The following is a 20,179-nucleotide window of genomic DNA, read 5'->3' on the forward strand; positions in this document are numbered from 1 at the left end:
ATAAATCTCAAAACGACACTTTTCATTAATTGGCTAAAATCGAATAAAGGACATAAAATTGAAATCAAATACTTGAAAATTGTTGATCAAGTTACCCTTAATTTTTTTTTTTTTTTAAAAAAAAAAAAGTAAAACATCACTAGAAAATCTCATCTAAAATAACCAACCATGCAAAAATTGGAAGTTTCTAAATTCAACAATAGATTAAGTTTTAAAACATGAAAACATAGAAAAGACATGGGTGAAAGCATCAGAATAATCCCGTTAGCACGATCACGAATTCCGACTATCATTTACCAGTGTGTTCTTTCTACCTGTAAGATATAACATAATAAAGAGTGAGTATAAAATACCCAGTAAGTAACCTCACTACAAGGGTTAGGCTAAGTATTTATGTCTAATAAATGCTACATTCTAGAGGGACATGCAAAACCTCTACTTATCATGGATGATTATTTAGTGAATAATTAAACCCACCTTACCATAGGTAAGATGTACCCACAAACCTTTGGTGAAATTCCGAAGGAGATCACTAACCTCTGATGAAGTCCCGAAGGAAATCACAACCTCTGATGAAGTCTCGAAAGCAATCACAACCTCTGGTGAAGTCTCGAAAGCAATCACAACCTCTAGTAAATCCCAAAGAGGTCACAAACCTTTAGTGAATTTTGAAGGAGACACAAACCTTTAGTGAATCGAGACACTAGCCTCTGGTGAATCCCGAAGGAGACACTAGCCTCTGGTGAATCCCGAAGGAGACACTAGCCTCTGGTGAATCCCGAAGGAGACACTAACCTCTGGTGAATCCCAAAGGAGACACTAACCTCTGGTGAATCCCAAAGGAGACACTAACCTTCGGTGAATCCCCAAGGAGACACAAACCTCTAGTGAATCCCAAAGGCAGCACTAACTTTAAGAGGATACATGACTACGGGTAAGAGGCAATTATCACTAACATAAATATCATGACTACGGGTAGGAGGCAATTATCACTAACATAAATATCATGTAATATAAAATAGAGTCCCACAATATAAAACATAACATTAAGCACATACATCCTTATACCTTGTCATATAAAATATGGTTCATGATCATTCATCCTCTTATATTATCTAATAGAATTCTAGATCATGCTCATATACATGTCCTACTTCAAACATATCTATCATATGGTCATATATCCTCTCTAATTAGGCATCACGATTTAGAGTCTTAGGACCATCAAAATTATCCTAATTAAATCGAAGGCAGTTCCAATAGTAAGATTACTTACCTTGGAATTTAGGCCCAAAGTATACTCAAGTGCGCTTATCTTCTCTTTCCCAAACCCAACCTTAATTCAATACCTAGAATAGTTAAGCCAAAATTGAATTAAAACTTTGGGGCCAACTTCGAATTAACCAAATTTGTTCAAATGTCTCCAGTTAACTTACCGAAACTGTGGCTTGACCCAAAATCACTTCCAATACTCAATTAAGTAGCCCAACCTAAACATAAGTCAAAACCAGAATTTAATAACTTAATTTACATCAATTATCTTGAATCCCAAGAGGGTTACAAAGTCTCAAACTTACCAAAATCCTCCGAAAATCGATCCTTGTAATGTTGGGCAACACGTACCCGGCTTCAAAACTTCGTTCAAATCTTCAAAACATAACGACATTAAAGATTTGAAACCAATATTCAATGGGTAATGGAAATAATTCAAGTATCCTACCAAAATCTTACCGGAATCGTTTCTGGCCCGCTAGACAATAGCCTAAGACCTCCCAAAACATCAATTTAACCTTCCAATGCCAAGAGAAAAATGAATTTAAACCCAATTCATAATGGGTGTTCAAGTACCAACCAAGAATTTAACTAAACTAGCCAAATCTTACCTAAAGAAACCCAATCTTACCCAAATCTCAAAATTCCAATGAGAACCAAGGCAGTGGCAGCGGCGATGACGTTGGAACGAAGACGGCGAGCGACGGTGGAGTGCAAACAGCGGTTTCTGGTCAGAGTCGCACTCGGCTAAGAAGGAAACGACTGAGAGAAAGAGATAGCGTGACTTTAGATCTGGCAGCGGCGGACTCGGCTCATTGGACGACTGAGCTAAAGCGCGGACGAGCGACGGAGTGAGACAGCCTAGGATTAGAGTCAGCGGAGATCAGAGGGCAATAATGTCTGGTTTCAAACCTGAGTTCCTATCGTGAAGAAGAAAACGCATAAGAGGGGTTGCTCGATATATATGTACGTATGTGTAATCTTTAAAACCCTTTCCTTTTATTTCTCCAATTCCAAATTCCAAATCTTTTTTAAATTAAACTCCCAAATTCTTTTGAGAAATAAATTTAAATCAATAAATTAATTTTCTTCTCCAAATCTCCCAGATTCATTTCAATTTCATAAATTGAATTAAAAATGAATTAAATTCAAACCCTCCTTAAATTAAAATTTTAATTTAAAAATTGAATTATCCTGACACAATACTTTAATTTAACCTCAAAACTCATAATAACCCCAAATATTTCAAAATGATTAAATTTAAATTGCCTAAAAAAATTAAGATGTCACAAATAGAGCAGCACACCCCCTTCCCCATCTTCTCCTTCGTGCAGACCACTCAGCAACGCAGACCCCATCTTTTCCTTCATCAGCTCCAACCTATGCGATTAGTCGCCGTCAGTTACTACCCCTCGATGGTCGTTGCTTGCCGTCAACCACTGCACGTCGACGACTGCCAACAATTGAGTGAAAGTCTCGTGCCATCTCTCTCACTCAACCTTATAGGTTTCATCGATTAGCGTCACTTGTTGCAACTAGTCACTGTGGTCTTGCTGCCTTTCATCAACATTCGTCGACAGTCTCTAGAACGTTGTCGCAACGGGTCATGATCTTGATAATCGGTAGATGGAGAGTTTGAGAAAATGTGTCTATGGAGTAGCTTAATAATGGTTCGTGAGGCTTAGAGGGGTCTGGGGCTGTTTTTTGGGATTATCTTCGGAGTTTAGAGATATTGGTTATGTAAGTCTTCTAAGTTTCAAATTTAAAAATTAATAGATACATATTCCAGCACTTTAAAGATATTAAGGGTAATTTGGCCTTTTATAAATTCTTAATTATTTATTTTTAAAGGGCCTATGAGACAAATGCTTAAATTAGAATAATATTTTTTTGAAAAATATCTAATCCTATTTTTCATTTGAGGAACATCTAAATCTCTAGATTCTTTAATTTATCTCATTTTAAATAGACCCATCTATCCTCCTAAATATTATTCCTATAATCCACTAACAAAAATAAAATATTTGAAACAAAATCCTATAACTATGGGATATTTAAAATAGAATATAGTTAACTAAAATAACCAAATCAGTTAAAACAAATCAAATATATTATTGCAATCAAATCTCTACATTATGGAGTATTTTAAAAAAAATCTAACTAATTAAAATACCAAATGAGTTAAAACAAATCAAAATATAAAATATGATGTTGTAAACAATCAAACAAATTTGGAAAGGTAGTTTTTAGATAATAAAGAAAAGGGAAATTGCACTGTAATACATTTTAAGAGACCAAAGTCATGACTCACATATAAATCAGATACCAATCAAATTTTTAGGTAGAAGTTTTTTTAACATGTTTAAAAAAAAAAACAAAACTTAGGGACACAAATATTTGATATGCCTAGGAGAGGATTTAATGACAACATTGTAAAACCTAATAAGAATCAAATCAAATAATAACTAACTTTCACCCCAAATAAGTGTCTATTAAACCTTATCACCCCACTTAATTACACTGTTGTCACACACTATAACCACAAGCCTATGAATGAACCAACATTCCAAAGCTTTCATCTCTCTAGAGAAGAAAAAACATAAACTTCTATCTTTGCCTACAAATACACATGTATTTTGTATTTTATAGATATGTGCTGCTTGTTCTTATATGAATAGACTGTATATTTGTAGGTGTCAAACCCTTTAAAATAATGGAAAATTGTATTGTAAGACAAATACATTTTAAGAAATCAAAGTCATGACTTCAACATTTTTGAATTGAGTGTGATAATCACATAGCAATCACATAATAATCACATAGGAATCAGTAGCAATCACATAACAAAATTTTCAGGGGGAAGTTTTTTGACATGTTTGCAAAAAAGCAGAATTTAGGGACATAGGCCTAATTTTCAATTTATATTTTTAATTAAAGTTGCAATTGCCCCAAAAATAATTGACATATGACATAAAATCAAGATTTTGTGAGTTGTCTTTGTTGACCTTCAGATCCGACCATTACTGCAACTGTTTTTGCCACCTGAGTTATTCTTATTTCATTGCAATTTATCCTATCTCATGAAATGACATTTTTATAGATGTGTTGGTGGTCAGAAGGGCGTGATTTCATCTAGTGAAGAAAAGTTGAAAGTGAAATTTTCGCTTTGGCCTTTTTTATCCTCCATAGGAATCTGCAGATTGCATGTGTCGTTCTTCTCCATCGTGAGTTTGTCGTTAGTTTGTCCCTTCAATTGATTGAATAGTGATAAAAAAAATCTAGAAAAGAAAATGAAAATCAGCAACAAGACGTTCTAGGATGCGTTTGGAATACATTTGCAAGTATTTGATCAAGTCATTTTGAAAAAAATTAGAGTGTTTGACAACCACTCAAGATAGTTTTTGAAATGTATTTTAAATCGTTTTTATCAAGAGTGTTTAACATTTTCTTTTCTAGTCAATCCAAACAGGCTTCCGTACAACAACTAGAAAAAATGGCCATAAATACAACAAAAATGTTTTATCTAATTGAAAATATATTTGTTTTCAAGATTTCAAAACAAATAAATATAAAATACACTAGACTATCTAATAAAATCAATCAAAATAAAATTTTGAAACCTTAAAAAAAGGTGGTGGCTATGGTGGTTAGAGGGCAAATCTGGAAATAAAATAAATATATTAGACCTCTCAAAGTCGATGAGACAATTTTGCATTGCAAACTAAATTTAGACATACTTCAAATTCACCTCCTCATTTTAGACCTTTCTTACGATTTCTCATAAAAAAAAAAAATGGATTGACCCATTGGATTAGCCCATTGAATATCAATTATTTAGGCCTGGTTTAATAATCATTTTAGGCCACGTTTGGTAACCATTTTGTTTTTTGTTTTTGTTTTTAAAAATTAAGCTTATATCTTCCTATTTTTTACCATAATTTGTATTACAATGGTTGAGTTCTTAGTCAAATTCCAAAAACAAAACCAACTTTTTGAAAGGCAGTTCTCAAAATTTGGAGTAGATAACAAATGAAGAAATTTAGAAGTGGAAATAGTATTTTAGACTTAATTTTCAAAAATAAAAACAAAAAACAAAATGTTACCAAATGAGACCTTAGTTTTTTCTTTTTGTTTTTTAAAATTAAGTTTATAAACATTACTTCAATCTTCAAATTTCTTCCTTTGATATCTACTTGTTATCAATGGTTTAAAAAACCAAGCTAAATTTTGAAAACTAAAAAAAATAACTTTAGAAACTTGTTTTTGTTTTTAGAATTTGGCTAAAAATTCGACCATTGTGCTTAAGAAATATGCAAATCATTATAAGAAATTGAGAAGCAATAGGCTTAATATTCAAAAACAAAAAACAAAAAGCGAAATAGATATCAAATAAGACCTTAACTCTTAATATTAAAAAAAAAAATTACTTACCAAACGAGACCTTAACTATTTATAAAGTAATTATTATATATGGTAAAATTGCTAAAAATATTTTCAACTATAGTAAAATATCATTGTCTTATCAGTAATAGACTGCGATAGACCACAATTGACTTCTATCCCTCATGATAAAAGTCTATCGGGATCTATGGTTATCTATCATTTTGTTATCTTTTTAAATAAGTTGGATTATTTCCCTTTATTTGAAAAGAACCCTTATTTATAAGTTTATAGGTATATTTTAGATTTTCTTAACCAAATGTTATTAAAATTAGTTTAATTTGCATTTTTATTTAATGTATTTTATATTTTTATTATTTTTATAGATAAAATTACTGATATTATAAAGTTCTATTTAGTTTTTAACTGTCTTAAAAAGTTTAATTTGTTTTTAACACTTTTAAAAAGATGTATGTTAGCCAAAATCGATAATATATGTAAATATATTGAAAAGAGAATTTAAAAAACTACTTCTTTTAACATATAAAATATAATATATGAAAAACTATACATATACATAAATATTTGGATTAGACCGATCCAAATATAGCTCAAATGAGTTTCCTTAATCATGATTTTAAATATTTTAAAGATGGCCAACCCAACTGTTATAATGTTATCTTAATCATTATTTTCAATATTTGACACTTAAAATGATTAATGATTTTTAAACCAAATCTAAGCAAGTATTTGTCAACAAATTTCAATTTTGGATAAGAATATTAATAGGACTTTCTATAACTAATATTTACGAGTTCGAGGATTTGAAATTCAATTCAAAACCACCACCTTATTATTGATTTTGGAACGGGTTTTGGGATACTTTGGATGAAAGTTAGAATTGAAAATTAAAATAAGGACCTTGCTAATTAATATATATAGTTAGTTAGTATGATAAATGTTTTAAAACCAATGCAAAATATCGACTTAAGTTACATGTTGGATATTGCAAGTTACTAGGCTAGTAGTTAGAATTGAAAACTAATCAAGACTTTCTAAACCTTAAAAAGAAATACAAAGTATGATAAACTTGTAAAGCAACGCAAAAACAGCCCTCCATATTAACTATTGCATATTGCAAGGTGGTAGAATAAAATTTGGAGATAGGAAAATTGAAGTCAATATTTTTTGTAACTTTAAAAGTAAGTAGAGAGTTGATGTCTTTTTTAAAAAATTTAGTTAGGGTTGAAATACAATTTTTTTTTTATTTGTGAATTACAAAGGAAATCATTAAAAGTTATATAATATCAAGCTTAGGGAGAAAAAAAATACAAAAATACTCTAAGAAGATAATAAATAAATAAAATAACAAAACTCAATCCAACTCAACCGAACCTTGCAATTCAATCACAGGTATCAAAAATCCGTCCAACCCAACCCTACCCCTCAAACACAAACTTCAACATTCTCAATAATCTGATTCCATTTGAGCAAATCCAAATTCTAATTCCCCTGTAATGATCCAAAAGACTGCTAAAAGACCCTTTGGCAATTGCCCCCTCACACCTCCAACTAGGAGTACAAAAAACAATAAAGAAAATGGAAAACCTAAAAATAAAACCTAACTAAGTCAATCCATTGGTTTGCTTCAATTTCTTAGTATAAAACTAGACATCTTTTGTACTGGAAAAAACAGAACATTGTTGGTTTGGATCAATTTTTTATTAAAAAAATCAATCAAAACCAAACAAGATCAAGGGTATATATATATACCCTTGAAAATAAATTCTAACCCTAAGCCCCTTTTAGTATTTTAATTTTACCCTTGAAAAATCCGAACAATCAAATCAACGATAAACCAGACCAAATAAAAACCGATCCATTGGTTTTGTCCTTTATTGAACATCTATTTAGTTCTCTTCTTTATAAAACCAAATGATTCAGTTTGGTTCTTGGTTGACCTCCAAAATCGAAAAAACTAAACCGACTTTCTCTCCTACTTCTAGATCAGATTCTTTTAAGTGTCACGTGTTCACACCACTCTTTTGAATTTTGAAAGACCATGCTACAATACCATTTTACAAAATGGCATTCTCAAATTTTTACCATAAGAGCTAAGAATACCTGCCTTGGGAACCAAGGCAACATTATGTAATATGCATTATGACCTTTTTCAAGCAAAATGGGATAGGGGGATCCGAATCACACACCTTTTTATTACTGACATATCTATAAGTCTATTGAGTTATGCTCGCTTTGACTAACCTGCACGGGACTCTAACACCACATAAAAAGTGTGAAACATAATTAATTATTACTACTACATTTGAAAGAAATGAAGTTGCACTTGCACCCAGTATTACAGTGTACAGCCAAACTCGAGCTTTATTATCAGGAGATTGTCTCCAACCAAGTCAACATTCAAACGCAATATTTTCAAGCTTTATTATTAAGAAGTGTTATACCTGTGTACAAGAGATTGCAACCCCAAACTATAACATGGGTTTGGTATCAGTCATCTTAACCCTTCCAGTTGTCCTTCAGCCGCCTGATTTCTCTAATAGTTTCAACTGGAGAAGGACTACCTACCCTCTCCTGCAACAGTAAAACCACCAAAACGATATCAATACGTCATCGTCATGTCATGTGAATTAAACTGTTGCAAAAATCTTGAGATACGACGTATAGATCTTGTTCTATCCTTGATTAGAGATTTCTCTACAAACAATACAAATCAGTTCCAAGAAGGGCGAAGATATGTACAAGAAGAATGGACGATTGATCAGTAAGATAAGATTTTAGGGTTGTTTGGGTCCCTAACTTCAAGTAGGTGGAGTAGGCTATAGCTCAACTCTAATTATAATAGTTGGTGTTTCCAACTATTATAACTTACAATTAACTACAACATTAATGTTTTAAATCCCTTTTTGTTACAGTATTTACTATTTTTCGCTCATCCTCTTTCCCACTTTGTTACAATATTAACTATTTCCTATCCAGACTAAAATAGACTACACACAAACATAGACTAGTATAACCTATAAATTATTATAACCATTAACTATAATAACCAATTCAGCGCCCCAAACACCCCTCAAAGCTCATAGCCATTTCTGAATCGCTTGTAGCCTGAATACAGGTCTTTTTTGCAGAACTTCATCCGAAGAAAGATCTACTTCAACGAGGCAATGTTGATCACAACCCGCTGGTCAAATTAGACAATCATTTTTTACCAACCTCAAAGGTAAAACACAGATAAAAAAGCAATGCCTTTAATACTGTGAACTTATTATGTAAAAGGTTTAGAACCTCTAAGAATAGGAGTACCTGAAGTTGTGGAAGATCAACTCGCATGAAAGGATTTGTCTCCATTTCTTCTTCAATGGTTGAGGGAACAGTAGCGTGTCCAGCTTGTCGCTCGCCCTGAGCCCACAACAACTTACCTTTTATCTTCTCGTTGTCTGGTTCAACTGTCAGAGCAAACTGCAAGTTCTTCACTGTGTACTGTATAAAGAGAATGATTAGTTTACATCAGAACAAGAACCAACAACAAAATGTTCGGAAATTCAAATCAGATTTACAAGAAAAGCACGGCAAATGTGACTTTAACTGGGAAAAGAAAACATCAAAAGGGCTTGGATGATATATTTTAAGGGAAAAAATCAATCAATTTTACCCTAATACTTGTCAAGTTGCATCAATTTTCATGTTAAACTTTTGTTTCATCAAACTGTATCTTAAATTTGAAAAAGTGTATGCAATTTTGATCTTCTAATAGGCTTTCGCTCAAAGCCTATTAAAGGAATTTTCATATGTATTCAATACATTATGTACTATTCCCGAAGCAATATGGATGCAAGAGGACCACCGTATAGCTTTCTTTTTAGTGAGGCTTTAAGTTCAGGGCAATGATTAAGCGTCATTTATGAATGGGTTATCCAAAATATAAACATTCAGATGAATTGGAGTACAAAGGGAATCCACATAAATATAACGCCCTCAAAATGGAGTCTACAAACAAAATAAACTCAAAATAGATCACAAGAAGTAAATGTACCCATGAAGGAACACTGAACAGGGAAGAAAATGAATAAGAGTCAGATAATTAATTACCTCATGGCCACAGTACACTCGTGTTTGCTTGGGCAATGAACCCAATGTTACGCATAGAGATTGATACATCTGCTCTGCTGTTCCCTCAAAAAACTTACCACATCCAGCAACGAACTATACAAAGAAACCAAAGTTAAGATGCAACATGTTATCTAGAAAGAAAGAACTGCATGAGAATCAAGTACCAGAAGGAAATAAAAGAACTATATACTGACTAACTGGATTGTGCTGACAGAAGAGTATGCGCTGAGACCCAAAACTGGAACCATTTTTCTTATTGTAAGAAATAACATCCCATCAAAGAGAAAGGAAAGGTACAGATCATAAATCAGTACTACCACTATCAAGATAATCTCTTGACTAACTACCAGGCTTTAGAATTTCTAAAGCGCCTTCTAATGTGGTGAGGAGGAATTGCTCGAAAAGGTCTTGGTTAAAGGGTTACTGATTAGCATCTTGTTGAACACTACATCATCAAATGCACCCCAAAACTTATCTGCCTTGACAAAGAAAGTTTTACACTCCGCCACACACCTCTAGCAATCTAGAGGAGACGGGAATTATAGAGGAGCAAAAGCCACATTCTCTTTTGGGCACTATATGGTAATTTGACAATAGAAGCACCCAAAGAGTATCTACACGGCTAAGTTTATGAAAGTTTGCAAGACTTTTGAGCAAGTAGCTTATGAGTCTAAATCCTCTGTCCATCCTTCTTTTGCGCCTAGACTTCTTTTGAATGTCTCTTAGTTTGAGTTCATCATTCTTCTCTTAAACTTGAGGTTTTTCCTTCATTGAACAAGTAGAAATGTGTCCATTATTGCTTATAACAAAATTGTCAGTTGGCCTCAACTTCCACAGTTTGAGCTTGGGTGGGATAAAGCAACAATTCCGAGAGAAGCTCTTCCAAACAACTTATAGTGTGGGTGATGCTACAACAAACCCCTCAATTTGTAGTTGCTGCACATTCAAAGCTGCTCACCTCCTAATGTCAACCAGGTTTCCCAAGCATGTTGGTGCATGTGGAGGTTTTGAAATCCCATGGCATTTTGATATCTAATCCCCTATTGTGCCACAAGATGGGGCTCTATTATTAGTCGTTATTTTAATTATTATCAGTGCCTATCAGCTAAGAAAGGATATTTCTGTAATCTCCTAGGTTTTTCTAATTGGAAGGATGTCTAATATTTCGCTGTGATTTTTTAAAAAAAGAAACTTCCTTTAATTCAAAATGGACAAAATGAAAAAAAATATCCCGAACTAATGGCACCTCATTGAAAGTTTCAGCAAATTAACAAACATATCATTAATGCTTTACATATCGACTTACCAGTGTATCACCAGTGAAGACAGCTGCGTCCTCACCCTCTTTGCTAGAGACGTAATAACTTATATGCCCTTTGGTGTGGCTGACGACACAGAGCGAATTAAAGAAAATCAAGAACAATCGTTGGGTGGGAAATAACACTTAATACAGATAAAGACAAAGTATTCTTCTCTACCTCCCACCAAAAAAATAAGTGAAAGGGTGTTAAAAGAAACAACTGACATCAGATAAAGACTAATCATACATATATAGGTAGTTTTCCAATAACATAAGTTCAGTTCTGAAGGATCATAACTCAATTAAGGAACACACGAACTAATAATTCAATTAAGGAACAATCTACATAACTCAGAAGGATCATAACATGATACTGTTTCTGTAAGAATGGAATAATCTTTAGAAAGAGAATGAGATATACCAAGGTGTATGAAGAGACAATATAACAACATCAGCACCAAGTGTTATCTTATCACCATTTTCCACTGCATCAGTACAACCCTTGACCTTATCAATGGAACCACCATATACTTTAATTCCAGGAAGAAGCTGCTTTATTTTCTCATTGCCCCCTGAATGATCCCTAAAAAGTAAAAGCGATACTAATAAGAACAACTTCACAAAAACCAATATCATCCGCCAGGAATTCAAGGTAAACTAACAGAAACATGAAGCAGTGAAATGAAAAACAAGTCAATAATCAATATATGAGTGAAAAGGGAAAAAGGGGGTATCATGCCAGTGATGATGAGTCGTAAGAACGAGCTTGAGATGAACCCCATGTTCATTAGCAGCATTCAAAATCTTCTCTGGCTCTACAGGGTCAACGACCGCGGCTTCTTTAGTGCTCTCATCAATGATCCTGACATCCACCCAGATCCCAATAATCAAAATGAACTACATTAACAGTAGATAAGAGAAAAATATGCAATCCAACAGGGATTTGAGATTGGAGAAGCAGAAGTGAAAAATGACGGAAGAAACGAAAATGGGGTTTTGATTAGGAGATACAGGTAAGAGTAGTTGTCTTCCAAACAAGGAATTGAATGGATTTTCATCGGCGCTGAAACCAGATTCTTCCAACTCCAGAAAAGATTGAGTTGATTCTTTGAGTTCGGCGACAAAGTCCAATCTAGAGTGGGCAAGAGAGTCGGTGACAGCGGATAAGAATCTTATGACTATGACATCTAGAATCTTCTAAATTCGTTTAGGGCATGATTGGATTATGGAATGCGATCTACCAGTTGGGGACTTCACTCTTATCATTATTTAGTTAGAAGAGTTTTCACTTCCACCTAATTTCATAACTTATTAACTTTTTATATATTTAGAAATTTATCCGAATATAATTATTTGAGATGAGAGGTAGTCTGATAGTTATCTATTCGATGTTGAAATTAGGGTTTTTTTTTTCTTTTATGTTTTACTCTCTAAGTTGCACTTCGCTTTCTTCTCTGTGGATGGAGTCTAATATCGATGTCGTAGTGAAGCAGTTGCATGTAATGAGTTTTTAAATTTATAACAATTTAATATCTATGGTAAACAAATCATCAAACTTAACAGTCAATTTTGTTGATTGCATAATGACTTGTTTTTATAATTAATAAACAAATTTGATTATTAAATAATTTATTAATCTACATGTGTAAGAAATTTCATTGAATGAAATTGTTGTAATCTACGTTGTACAAATACTAAAGTGATACTTATTAAAGTTAAAAAATTAAATTGTTACAAATTTAGAACTACAGTTATTGAATTGTAACAAACTAAAATTAACAATAAAATTGTTACATACATAAAAATTCATGGCCCAAAAGTGATTTTTAGCTTTCATTTAGAGCATGTGTTCGGAGAGATTTTCTTAAAAAAAATCATTAAAATTTGATAAGGGGGGAAAGGAAATATCAAGTCACCATAAATTACATCCATAACCCAACTCAGGAAATCAGATAGCCAACTTCGCCCAACAACTTTCAAATTGTAAGAATTAAAAAAAAAAAAAAAAACTAATAAAACCAACAGTATAATAGACTACACAAAGCAAACTTGTCGAGAGTTTTCACAATCAAATACATTTAAAATGTCGATCCAAACCACTACTATTTAGTAGTAAGAGTAGGTTGATCCACAATAAAGAAGCACAAAGATTAATTTCACTAAGTCAATTCTTTAGTTAAAGTAGTAAACGGGGAAGGGATTGGTTTGAAATTGAAGTAAATGAACTAAAGTAGAAGCAATTGAGTCTTTGAATGTAACCTAACTAAATGCTTTTAGTTAAGTAATCTGGAAACACCCAAAATGTAACAATGATCCTAGGATATTCTACTCAATCGCCTCAAGACACATGGTTGAGTTAACCAATAATGTCGTATTGAGCGCTTAATGTATGAATTAAGATTTGCATCCTAATTAAATTAAAGTGTATAATGCTTCAGACTTAGGATTCGGAATTCATATTTTGCACCTGATGGTCCCAACATTCCCTTGCATCCCCTACGATCTGGTTATGTCATCCTCGCTTGTTTTGAATGGAGTGAAGACTATCTTATAGGATATACTAACACGCAACGAAAGCAAATAGAATCAATAAGCACTCTAATTACATTTAATTTGAATTCTAAAAACATGCTTTGATAGAAAATCAGGAGAGGGTTTCTTATGAACATACCTTTGATGAATTCTACCAAATCCAAGCTGCTCTTCACGTGATTTTAACTTCAATTCTCCAATGAACCACAAAGAGATATTCTCTCCTATTCTCAGCCTTGAATTTGAGTGGTGGAACTCCAATTATATTGAATTTGTGAAGGGTGTTTGTGTGGATTTTTTGGTGAAGATGAATTTTTGCAGCAGTCTTCTAAAGAACTCATAAATTCTCCTTTCCAATCTCCAATTTCAAAGCTTTTATTCACAAAGTGCATGCAAGCACTAAAACTCAGCTCGATGCCAGCAGCTTCATGAGGAAGTGGGATTTGTGTGTAAATTTGGGAGGAACACCTCCTACTTGGTGTAGATGTGGAAAAACCTCACTCAAACCAAGTTTTCATATTTTTGTATTTTCAACTTCAAAATTTAATTAATACCAAAATTAACTAAAATTTGATTTAATTAATTCATAATTAATTAAATCTAAAACATCAAAATTCAATTTCTTAAATTGAATTGAAATTGAAAATTAATTTTATTTTTAATTAATTAAACATAATTAATTTAATAATTTAATATCAAATATTAAATTAATCACACACCCAATTTTAATCACGAATCTTATTCATGTAATTAATATTTAAATCATTATTTAAATATTATAAACTCTCCAATTTTATTTAATTTCAATAAATTAAACGTTAATTATATCAAATATAATTATACAAACCCTAATTCAAATTTGAACTTGTTCAAATTCAAACCCTAATTTCAATTTGAACATTTTCAAATTGAAGTTCAATTTGAACAATTCAAATTGATATCATTTCAAATTCACTCAATTTATTAATTCAAGGTGTTCATGTTTTACGAGCTAGTAGAGGGACTTTATGGACCTACAGATCATGAGCTCCAATGATTTAAGATTAATTGGCTAGAACTCTTTAAACCAAATTAATCAGTATTCGTTAACTATAAAGTCACACCACTATAGCTCGATAGTTGCACTCTCCTCATTGTAAATATACTTATGTCCACTTGATTCACTAAGTCGAGCCCTCACAGGTTGTTCGTAATAACGGTTGGGTCAATATGTTGTTTTACCCCGATATTACGTCTTGCTCCTTAAGTTCCACTGATTCTTTTATGATCAATTGGTTTGTGATCCAATCACTAAATCGAATCCCTCTCGAGCTAATGAGAGGGTGGGACCCCTTGTTCAAGACCTAAATTCAGTACTTAAGAGAACAACTTTTCTCCTATTCCTAAATTGGGTAGGCGTGAATTCCGTCTTGCACCCTATGTCTCCAGTTATCTACCGAGTCTTACCCCTGAAATGGGAGGCATATTGAGCCGGTGCTGTTGAGCCAACCCTCACCTATGCAAATCTAGGAATAATCCCGAATAAACAAGAGTTCATAGTTAGCTCAGGATTAAGATCGAGTTACCTAGGTCGTCTAATCAAAGCAGTCAATCTTAAATAGTAAACAACGTTATAAAGTAAGGGTGACTTATTTCTTAGTCCGATCTTATGAAAACTCATTACATAGGATGCCCCCACTCCTCATGCCAATACATAAATAAATCAGGATCACTTCGTTTGTAGCACCTTTACAACAAATTGTAACAACTACAAAGTAAGCCGCATCCGATAGTGTTACCAGAATAAGGCACTCAACCTTATTCGTATACTATAGACCGTTTTGGCTATTTACTTGAACTTGATACATCTTTATGTCTCTACATAAAATTCAAGTATTCATATAATAGCCATGAATCTTAGTTTATTGGATTTAGTCTTTATAAGTGCAATTTATAGATTCAATAACAAATTTGTTGAATAACATCTTTATTGATAATAGAATATGTTTAACTTTACAAACTGCGAGTTTTAGGATATACAATCCAATACTATCCTCACTGTTGATGTCTAAAATTGCACCAACGATGAATTTGTATTTCTCGAGGAAAAGTAACCTAAAACCTGCAAAATGAACAAATTTGAACACCAATATGGTGCTGAGCCAAATCCACCTCGTCGCCCAAGTTAGAACCAGATTTGAGAAAGGCTCAATTGCTAGAAAATAGGTTTGAGTTTTTTTAGCATACCCTTTTTTTATCACAACTCGAAGATTATATAGGTCGACCCCATGGTAACTGAAGCTTGCACGACCTTTCAACTTCCAAGTCGCTACTGAACTTCACTTCAATGGTTACCCATCCGAGCAACCATGGTTGAAGTTGTTACACATTTCGGCCATCAATGTACTCGACTCTTGGATGGGTCTCTAGTATCCGGTCAACAATTACTTAATTAGCCAATAATTCCACCATTTAATTGTGACACTTTTGATATAATCATAGTCTAATTAATAATGTAGTGAAATCGACATCTTGTTAATTATCTCTGAAATGTCACAAAATCTATAGGTGGTTTAGACATGCATAAATTACCTTGCTATATGATCTATTCGTATGCATGGCCATGCAAATTCACATGCATGGGCAAGCTACAAAGTGCATGGCCTTTCAACATTTAACACAAATGGGCTCACCCATTTGAAATTATGGCCAGCTTTTGGGGGTCGACATTATATATATATATTATTTGTTGACCTCATATGAGGTTAGCCTTGATTTACATGCCGACCTCTCTTATCGGGCTTCCATACTGATACCTCTAGGTCGATTCTTCGAAATTTGGGGGTCGGCAAATCCCTTTTATCACTTACTTTCTTTTTATATATACTTTGCATGGCTAAAAGGCATGCCCCACAACATTGTTTCCAAAGGGTTAAAAGCCACCCATAAGCCTCTTGGCTCGACCTCCTCTCTTAGCTTAAATGGGTCGAGTTCGATAAGGTCGTTTTCTTTAATTTGAGACTTAATTAAATACATTGTCCATATTGGGCTCTCAATTATCACCGTCCTATTTTTTTGTTTTAATTTAACCATGTTTAATTTTACCCTCTACAGCTACCTTCTCTCAAGCTAGGCTGATATAGCTTTTAAACGGAGCCGAGCTTGAGAGCTCCTTCTCAAACTTTCAAGGCATTTATTGCTTCAAGCTCGAACTTGGTAAATTTTTTTGCTTTTCATGCCGAGTTTTCTTATAAAAAGAATTCATCTTTCCATCCAATTTCACCACACTTCTCTTTTCACCTTTCTTCCATCTTGCTCAAGGTAATTTTTCATTTAGCTTATCTTTGTAAATGGGAACATTTGAGCCTTAGATTCTAGGGTTGATGCGTCAGCTGACTCTGAGATGTTGATTTCATTTCCAACCAAAGGCCACAAAATCGTATCCAAAAGGGGCGAGGGTTCCATAATAATGAATGATGAAAACCAATTTTGGCGCTTCCTAGAGGTGTTAAAACAATTGTACATCAACATCCTATTGGTTGAGACGTTGGAGCAGATACCCTTGTATGTGAAATTCTTAAAAGATATACTCTCCAGAAAGAGAAGGATTGAAGCATTTGAGACTGGAGCATTAACCTAGAATGTTTAGGATCGATATGTCAACTTTAGAGGGGGATGAATAGGGTTTATTAAGCTAATGAAAACTTTTTCCTAAGTATGGACCCAATTAAGCAAAGTAACACACTTTTGCTAATAAGTAATTTAAACAATAATTTTATACAGATACATTTACTTCAAAATGATTAATAACTTGACATTAACAATTTCAAGCACCCAATTTAATTTCAATAATAAGATTGGTAAAAGATATGTAAATTGAAGAATCTACCAATCAAAGTAAACAAATATGAGCAATTAACTTCAAGAACAAATATTGCAATTAATTTTATGTAATAAACTATAATAACACATTAATTGCAAAATTAAAGTAGTATAGTGATAGAGAAATTAACACTAGAAATTTATATAGTGGTTCAGTCAAACTCGACTTACATCCACTTTCCCAAGAGCCTCGTGGGATTTTGAATAACGATCTCACCAACTCTTTCCATGGATTAGAGCCCAACTCTCTTTTTACGAGTTTAAGAGCAAACTCAATCTTTCCTATGGATTTGGAAAAATTAAAGAATACACTTGAGAAACTCTCTAAAAGAGTGGATTTATAAATTTTGAGCTCACAACAAATCAATCCCCACCATACATAAATCTCTCTCAAGAATAAGATGAAAAAGAAGAAAATTGAAACTTGGAGAGAGCAACAATGGAGACTTAATGAATTATGGAGGACTGAAAATAATGTGTAATTGTTATTTTAATTTTGGAGAAGGTGGAGATTTTAAAAAGAGAAGGAAAAAGTGAAAACCAAATTCAATTTGGGTCATTGGATGTTGGTAAAAGAATATTGAATGATGAAAATTTAAACTCAACTAACCGTTAGACACAAACAAAAAATAATATTAAATTATTTTTCTTTTTAAATTCATTTTATTTTTTTAAAAAATCCAATAAGAAAGCAAAAGTGTCCAAAATTAGCCGTTAGACACAAACATAAAATAATATTAAATTTACTTTCCTTTTAAATTCATTTTTTTTATAAAAAAAAAAACCAATCTAAAAATCAAAAGTCCACCATGTGTCACTTTTCCCTTACTCTAAATGGCACATTTCAATTGGTCCACTTTGATGAGAAAATTTTTGTCACGTCTTCAACTTGGGATTTTTTCGTTAAGCTTGTTTCGATCATATCTTCTTCGTTTGAACTTTGATTTAAGTGATTCAAATTGTATTGAAGTCGTTTTCCGAGCTCTACACAATAGGCTATTCAAAACACTAAAATTGTTAGTGAATAAATTCAGGTTTGCTATCTTCAAAAAATCAATTAATTAATTAACTAAAATTATTTAATTAACTAAAATTATTTAATTTGAGATTAAGGACCAAAAAGCCAACAGAATGTAGTGCCATAATTCAAGAAAAGATTCCAGCAAAAATAAAAGACCATGAGAGCTTCATCATCCCTTGCTCCATTGGAGGCGTTAAAATAGGGCAAGGCCTATGCGACCTAGGGGCCAGCATAAATCTGATAGCCCTTTATGTCTTCAAAAAGTTAGGCATCGGTGGTACAACCAACTATTGAAACGCTACAAATGGCGGGTCATTCTCTAGCGCGACTAGAGGGAATAATCGAAGATGTGTTGATAAAAGTGGATAAATTTATCTTGCTTACATGAAGGAGTAATATATTATGCAATGTAAGACTTCAGAATCAATAAGCACTTAAACTACATTTAATTTGAGTTTTAAACATGTTGTTCATATGACATTCATAAGAGGGTTTGAAACACATATTACCTTTGAAGATCTCTTCCACGAATTCAATAGAATCTCACCAAGATTGAGCTTGAATCTTCAAGAAGACCACCACCAAGATCTTCTCCAATATGCTCAAGAAGGAATGTGTGGTGGAAACACTCAAATCAAGCTGAATTGAGGATGAACTTATGAGGTTTGAGTAGGGTTTTTCAGAATTTTTACTTTAACAAGTAATACCAGATTCCTTGATAATCTTTCTGCATGGAGCTTTTATATATAGATAGAAATCATGCAAAACCAATAGGCTGCATGAAGGGCACCACCTACTTGGTGATAATCACATAATTCAATTGGATTTTGGTGATAATCCATCGAAAGTAGTTAGTGGATTTTCCCCAAAATTTGGAAACATCCACTAACTTAAAAATGATTTCAAAAATCATTTTTATTTTATTTTTTAAATTATTTTTATAAATTTAATTAAAAAATAATTAATTTAAATAAAACTAATTTTAATTAATTTTTAATTAAAATAATATTAATTTAGTATCTTAATATTAAATCAATAAAATACCAATTTCACCAATATAAATCAATTTTATATTTAAATCATAATTTAAATATTAATTGATTTTTCAATTTCATTTAATTTCAATTAAATTAAACGTTTTTAATTGTAACATATACAATCAATTGAAGAACCCTAAAATTGAATTTGAACATTTCAAATTCATAATCCTAATTTCATACATCAATACTCAATTTGTTATTCCAATTAAGAGCTAGTAGAGGGACCTAATGGACCTACAGATCATGAGCTCCAATAATCTATAATTAATTCATTAAACTCTTTAATCGAATTAGTTACCATTCGTTAACTTTCAAGGCACACCACTATAGCTCGATAGTTGCACTCTTCTCAATGTAGATATATTTTTGTCCATGTAAACCATAATCAGTAAGCCGATCCTTCACAAATCATTCGTAATTACAGCTGGGTCAAAATTATCGTTTTACCCCTATAAATACATCTTGTTCCTTAAATTCCCACTGACCCTCTAATGAACAATAATACTACCTATGAATCATGTCCCTCTCTATTATGAGAAGGCAGGGCCCCAATTGTTCAAGACCTAGAATCAACACTTAAGAGAACAACCTATCTGGTAACCCTAAAATGGGTAGGAGTGAATTCCATCTTGTAGGACT

General features: G+C 32.7%; 2 protein-coding genes across 2 annotated transcripts; both read right to left on the bottom strand.

Moving 5' to 3' along the window:
* Positions 1-3: 3 nt before the first annotated feature.
* LOC120081672 (uncharacterized) lies at positions 4-2,630 on the bottom strand. The gene is made up of 6 exons (XM_090315224.1): positions 2,579-2,630; positions 1,904-2,133; positions 1,732-1,790; positions 1,578-1,647; positions 1,437-1,490; positions 4-1,349 (listed from the first exon to the last, which is right to left on the bottom strand). The coding sequence occupies exons 1-5, from the start codon at positions 2,628-2,630 to the stop codon at positions 1,473-1,475; spliced, it is 429 nt and encodes a 142-aa protein (XP_090171350.1). The 3' UTR covers positions 4-1,349; positions 1,437-1,472.
* A 5,381-nt stretch (positions 2,631-8,011) lies between these two features.
* GLY2 (Metallo-hydrolase/oxidoreductase superfamily protein) lies at positions 8,012-12,396 on the bottom strand. The gene is made up of 7 exons (XM_039037418.2): positions 12,098-12,396; positions 11,826-11,948; positions 11,508-11,669; positions 11,093-11,171; positions 9,766-9,879; positions 8,980-9,156; positions 8,012-8,247 (listed from the first exon to the last, which is right to left on the bottom strand). The coding sequence occupies exons 1-7, from the start codon at positions 12,142-12,144 to the stop codon at positions 8,173-8,175; spliced, it is 777 nt and encodes a 258-aa protein (XP_038893346.1). The 5' UTR covers positions 12,145-12,396; the 3' UTR covers positions 8,012-8,172.
* Between the last annotated feature and the right edge of the window lie 7,783 nt (positions 12,397-20,179).

The sequence above is a fragment of the Benincasa hispida genome, chromosome 7, assembly GCF_027475165.1.
Source record: "Benincasa hispida cultivar pf3 chromosome 7, pf3_genome.v1.1, whole genome shotgun sequence".
Taxonomy (NCBI): Eukaryota; Viridiplantae; Streptophyta; class Magnoliopsida; order Cucurbitales; family Cucurbitaceae; genus Benincasa; species Benincasa hispida.

Bases quoted from the DNA above. Each gene is read 5' to 3' on its own strand.
- LOC120081672 (XM_090315224.1), bottom strand. From the start codon at position 2,630: ATGGGGTCTGCGTTGCTGAGTGGTCTGCACGAAGGAGAAGATGGGGAA. The intron at 1,791-1,903 runs GTAAGATTGGGT...TGGCATTGGAAG, and splicing joins ATTGGAATTTTGAGATTTGG to GTTAAATTGATGTTTTGGGA. The intron at 1,648-1,731 runs GTAAGATTTTGG...TATGTTTTGAAG, and splicing joins GCGGGCCAGAAACGATTCCG to ATTTGAACGAAGTTTTGAAG.
- GLY2 (XM_039037418.2), bottom strand. From the start codon at position 12,144: ATGAAAATCCATTCAATTCCTTGTTTGGAAGACAACTACTCTTACCT. The intron at 9,880-11,092 runs GTAAGTCGATAT...TTCTTTGTATAG, and splicing joins TCTTCACTGGTGATACACTG to TTCGTTGCTGGATGTGGTAA. The intron at 9,157-9,765 runs GTAATTAATTAT...CTCTTTATACAG, and splicing joins GAGTGTACTGTGGCCATGAG to TACACAGTGAAGAACTTGCA.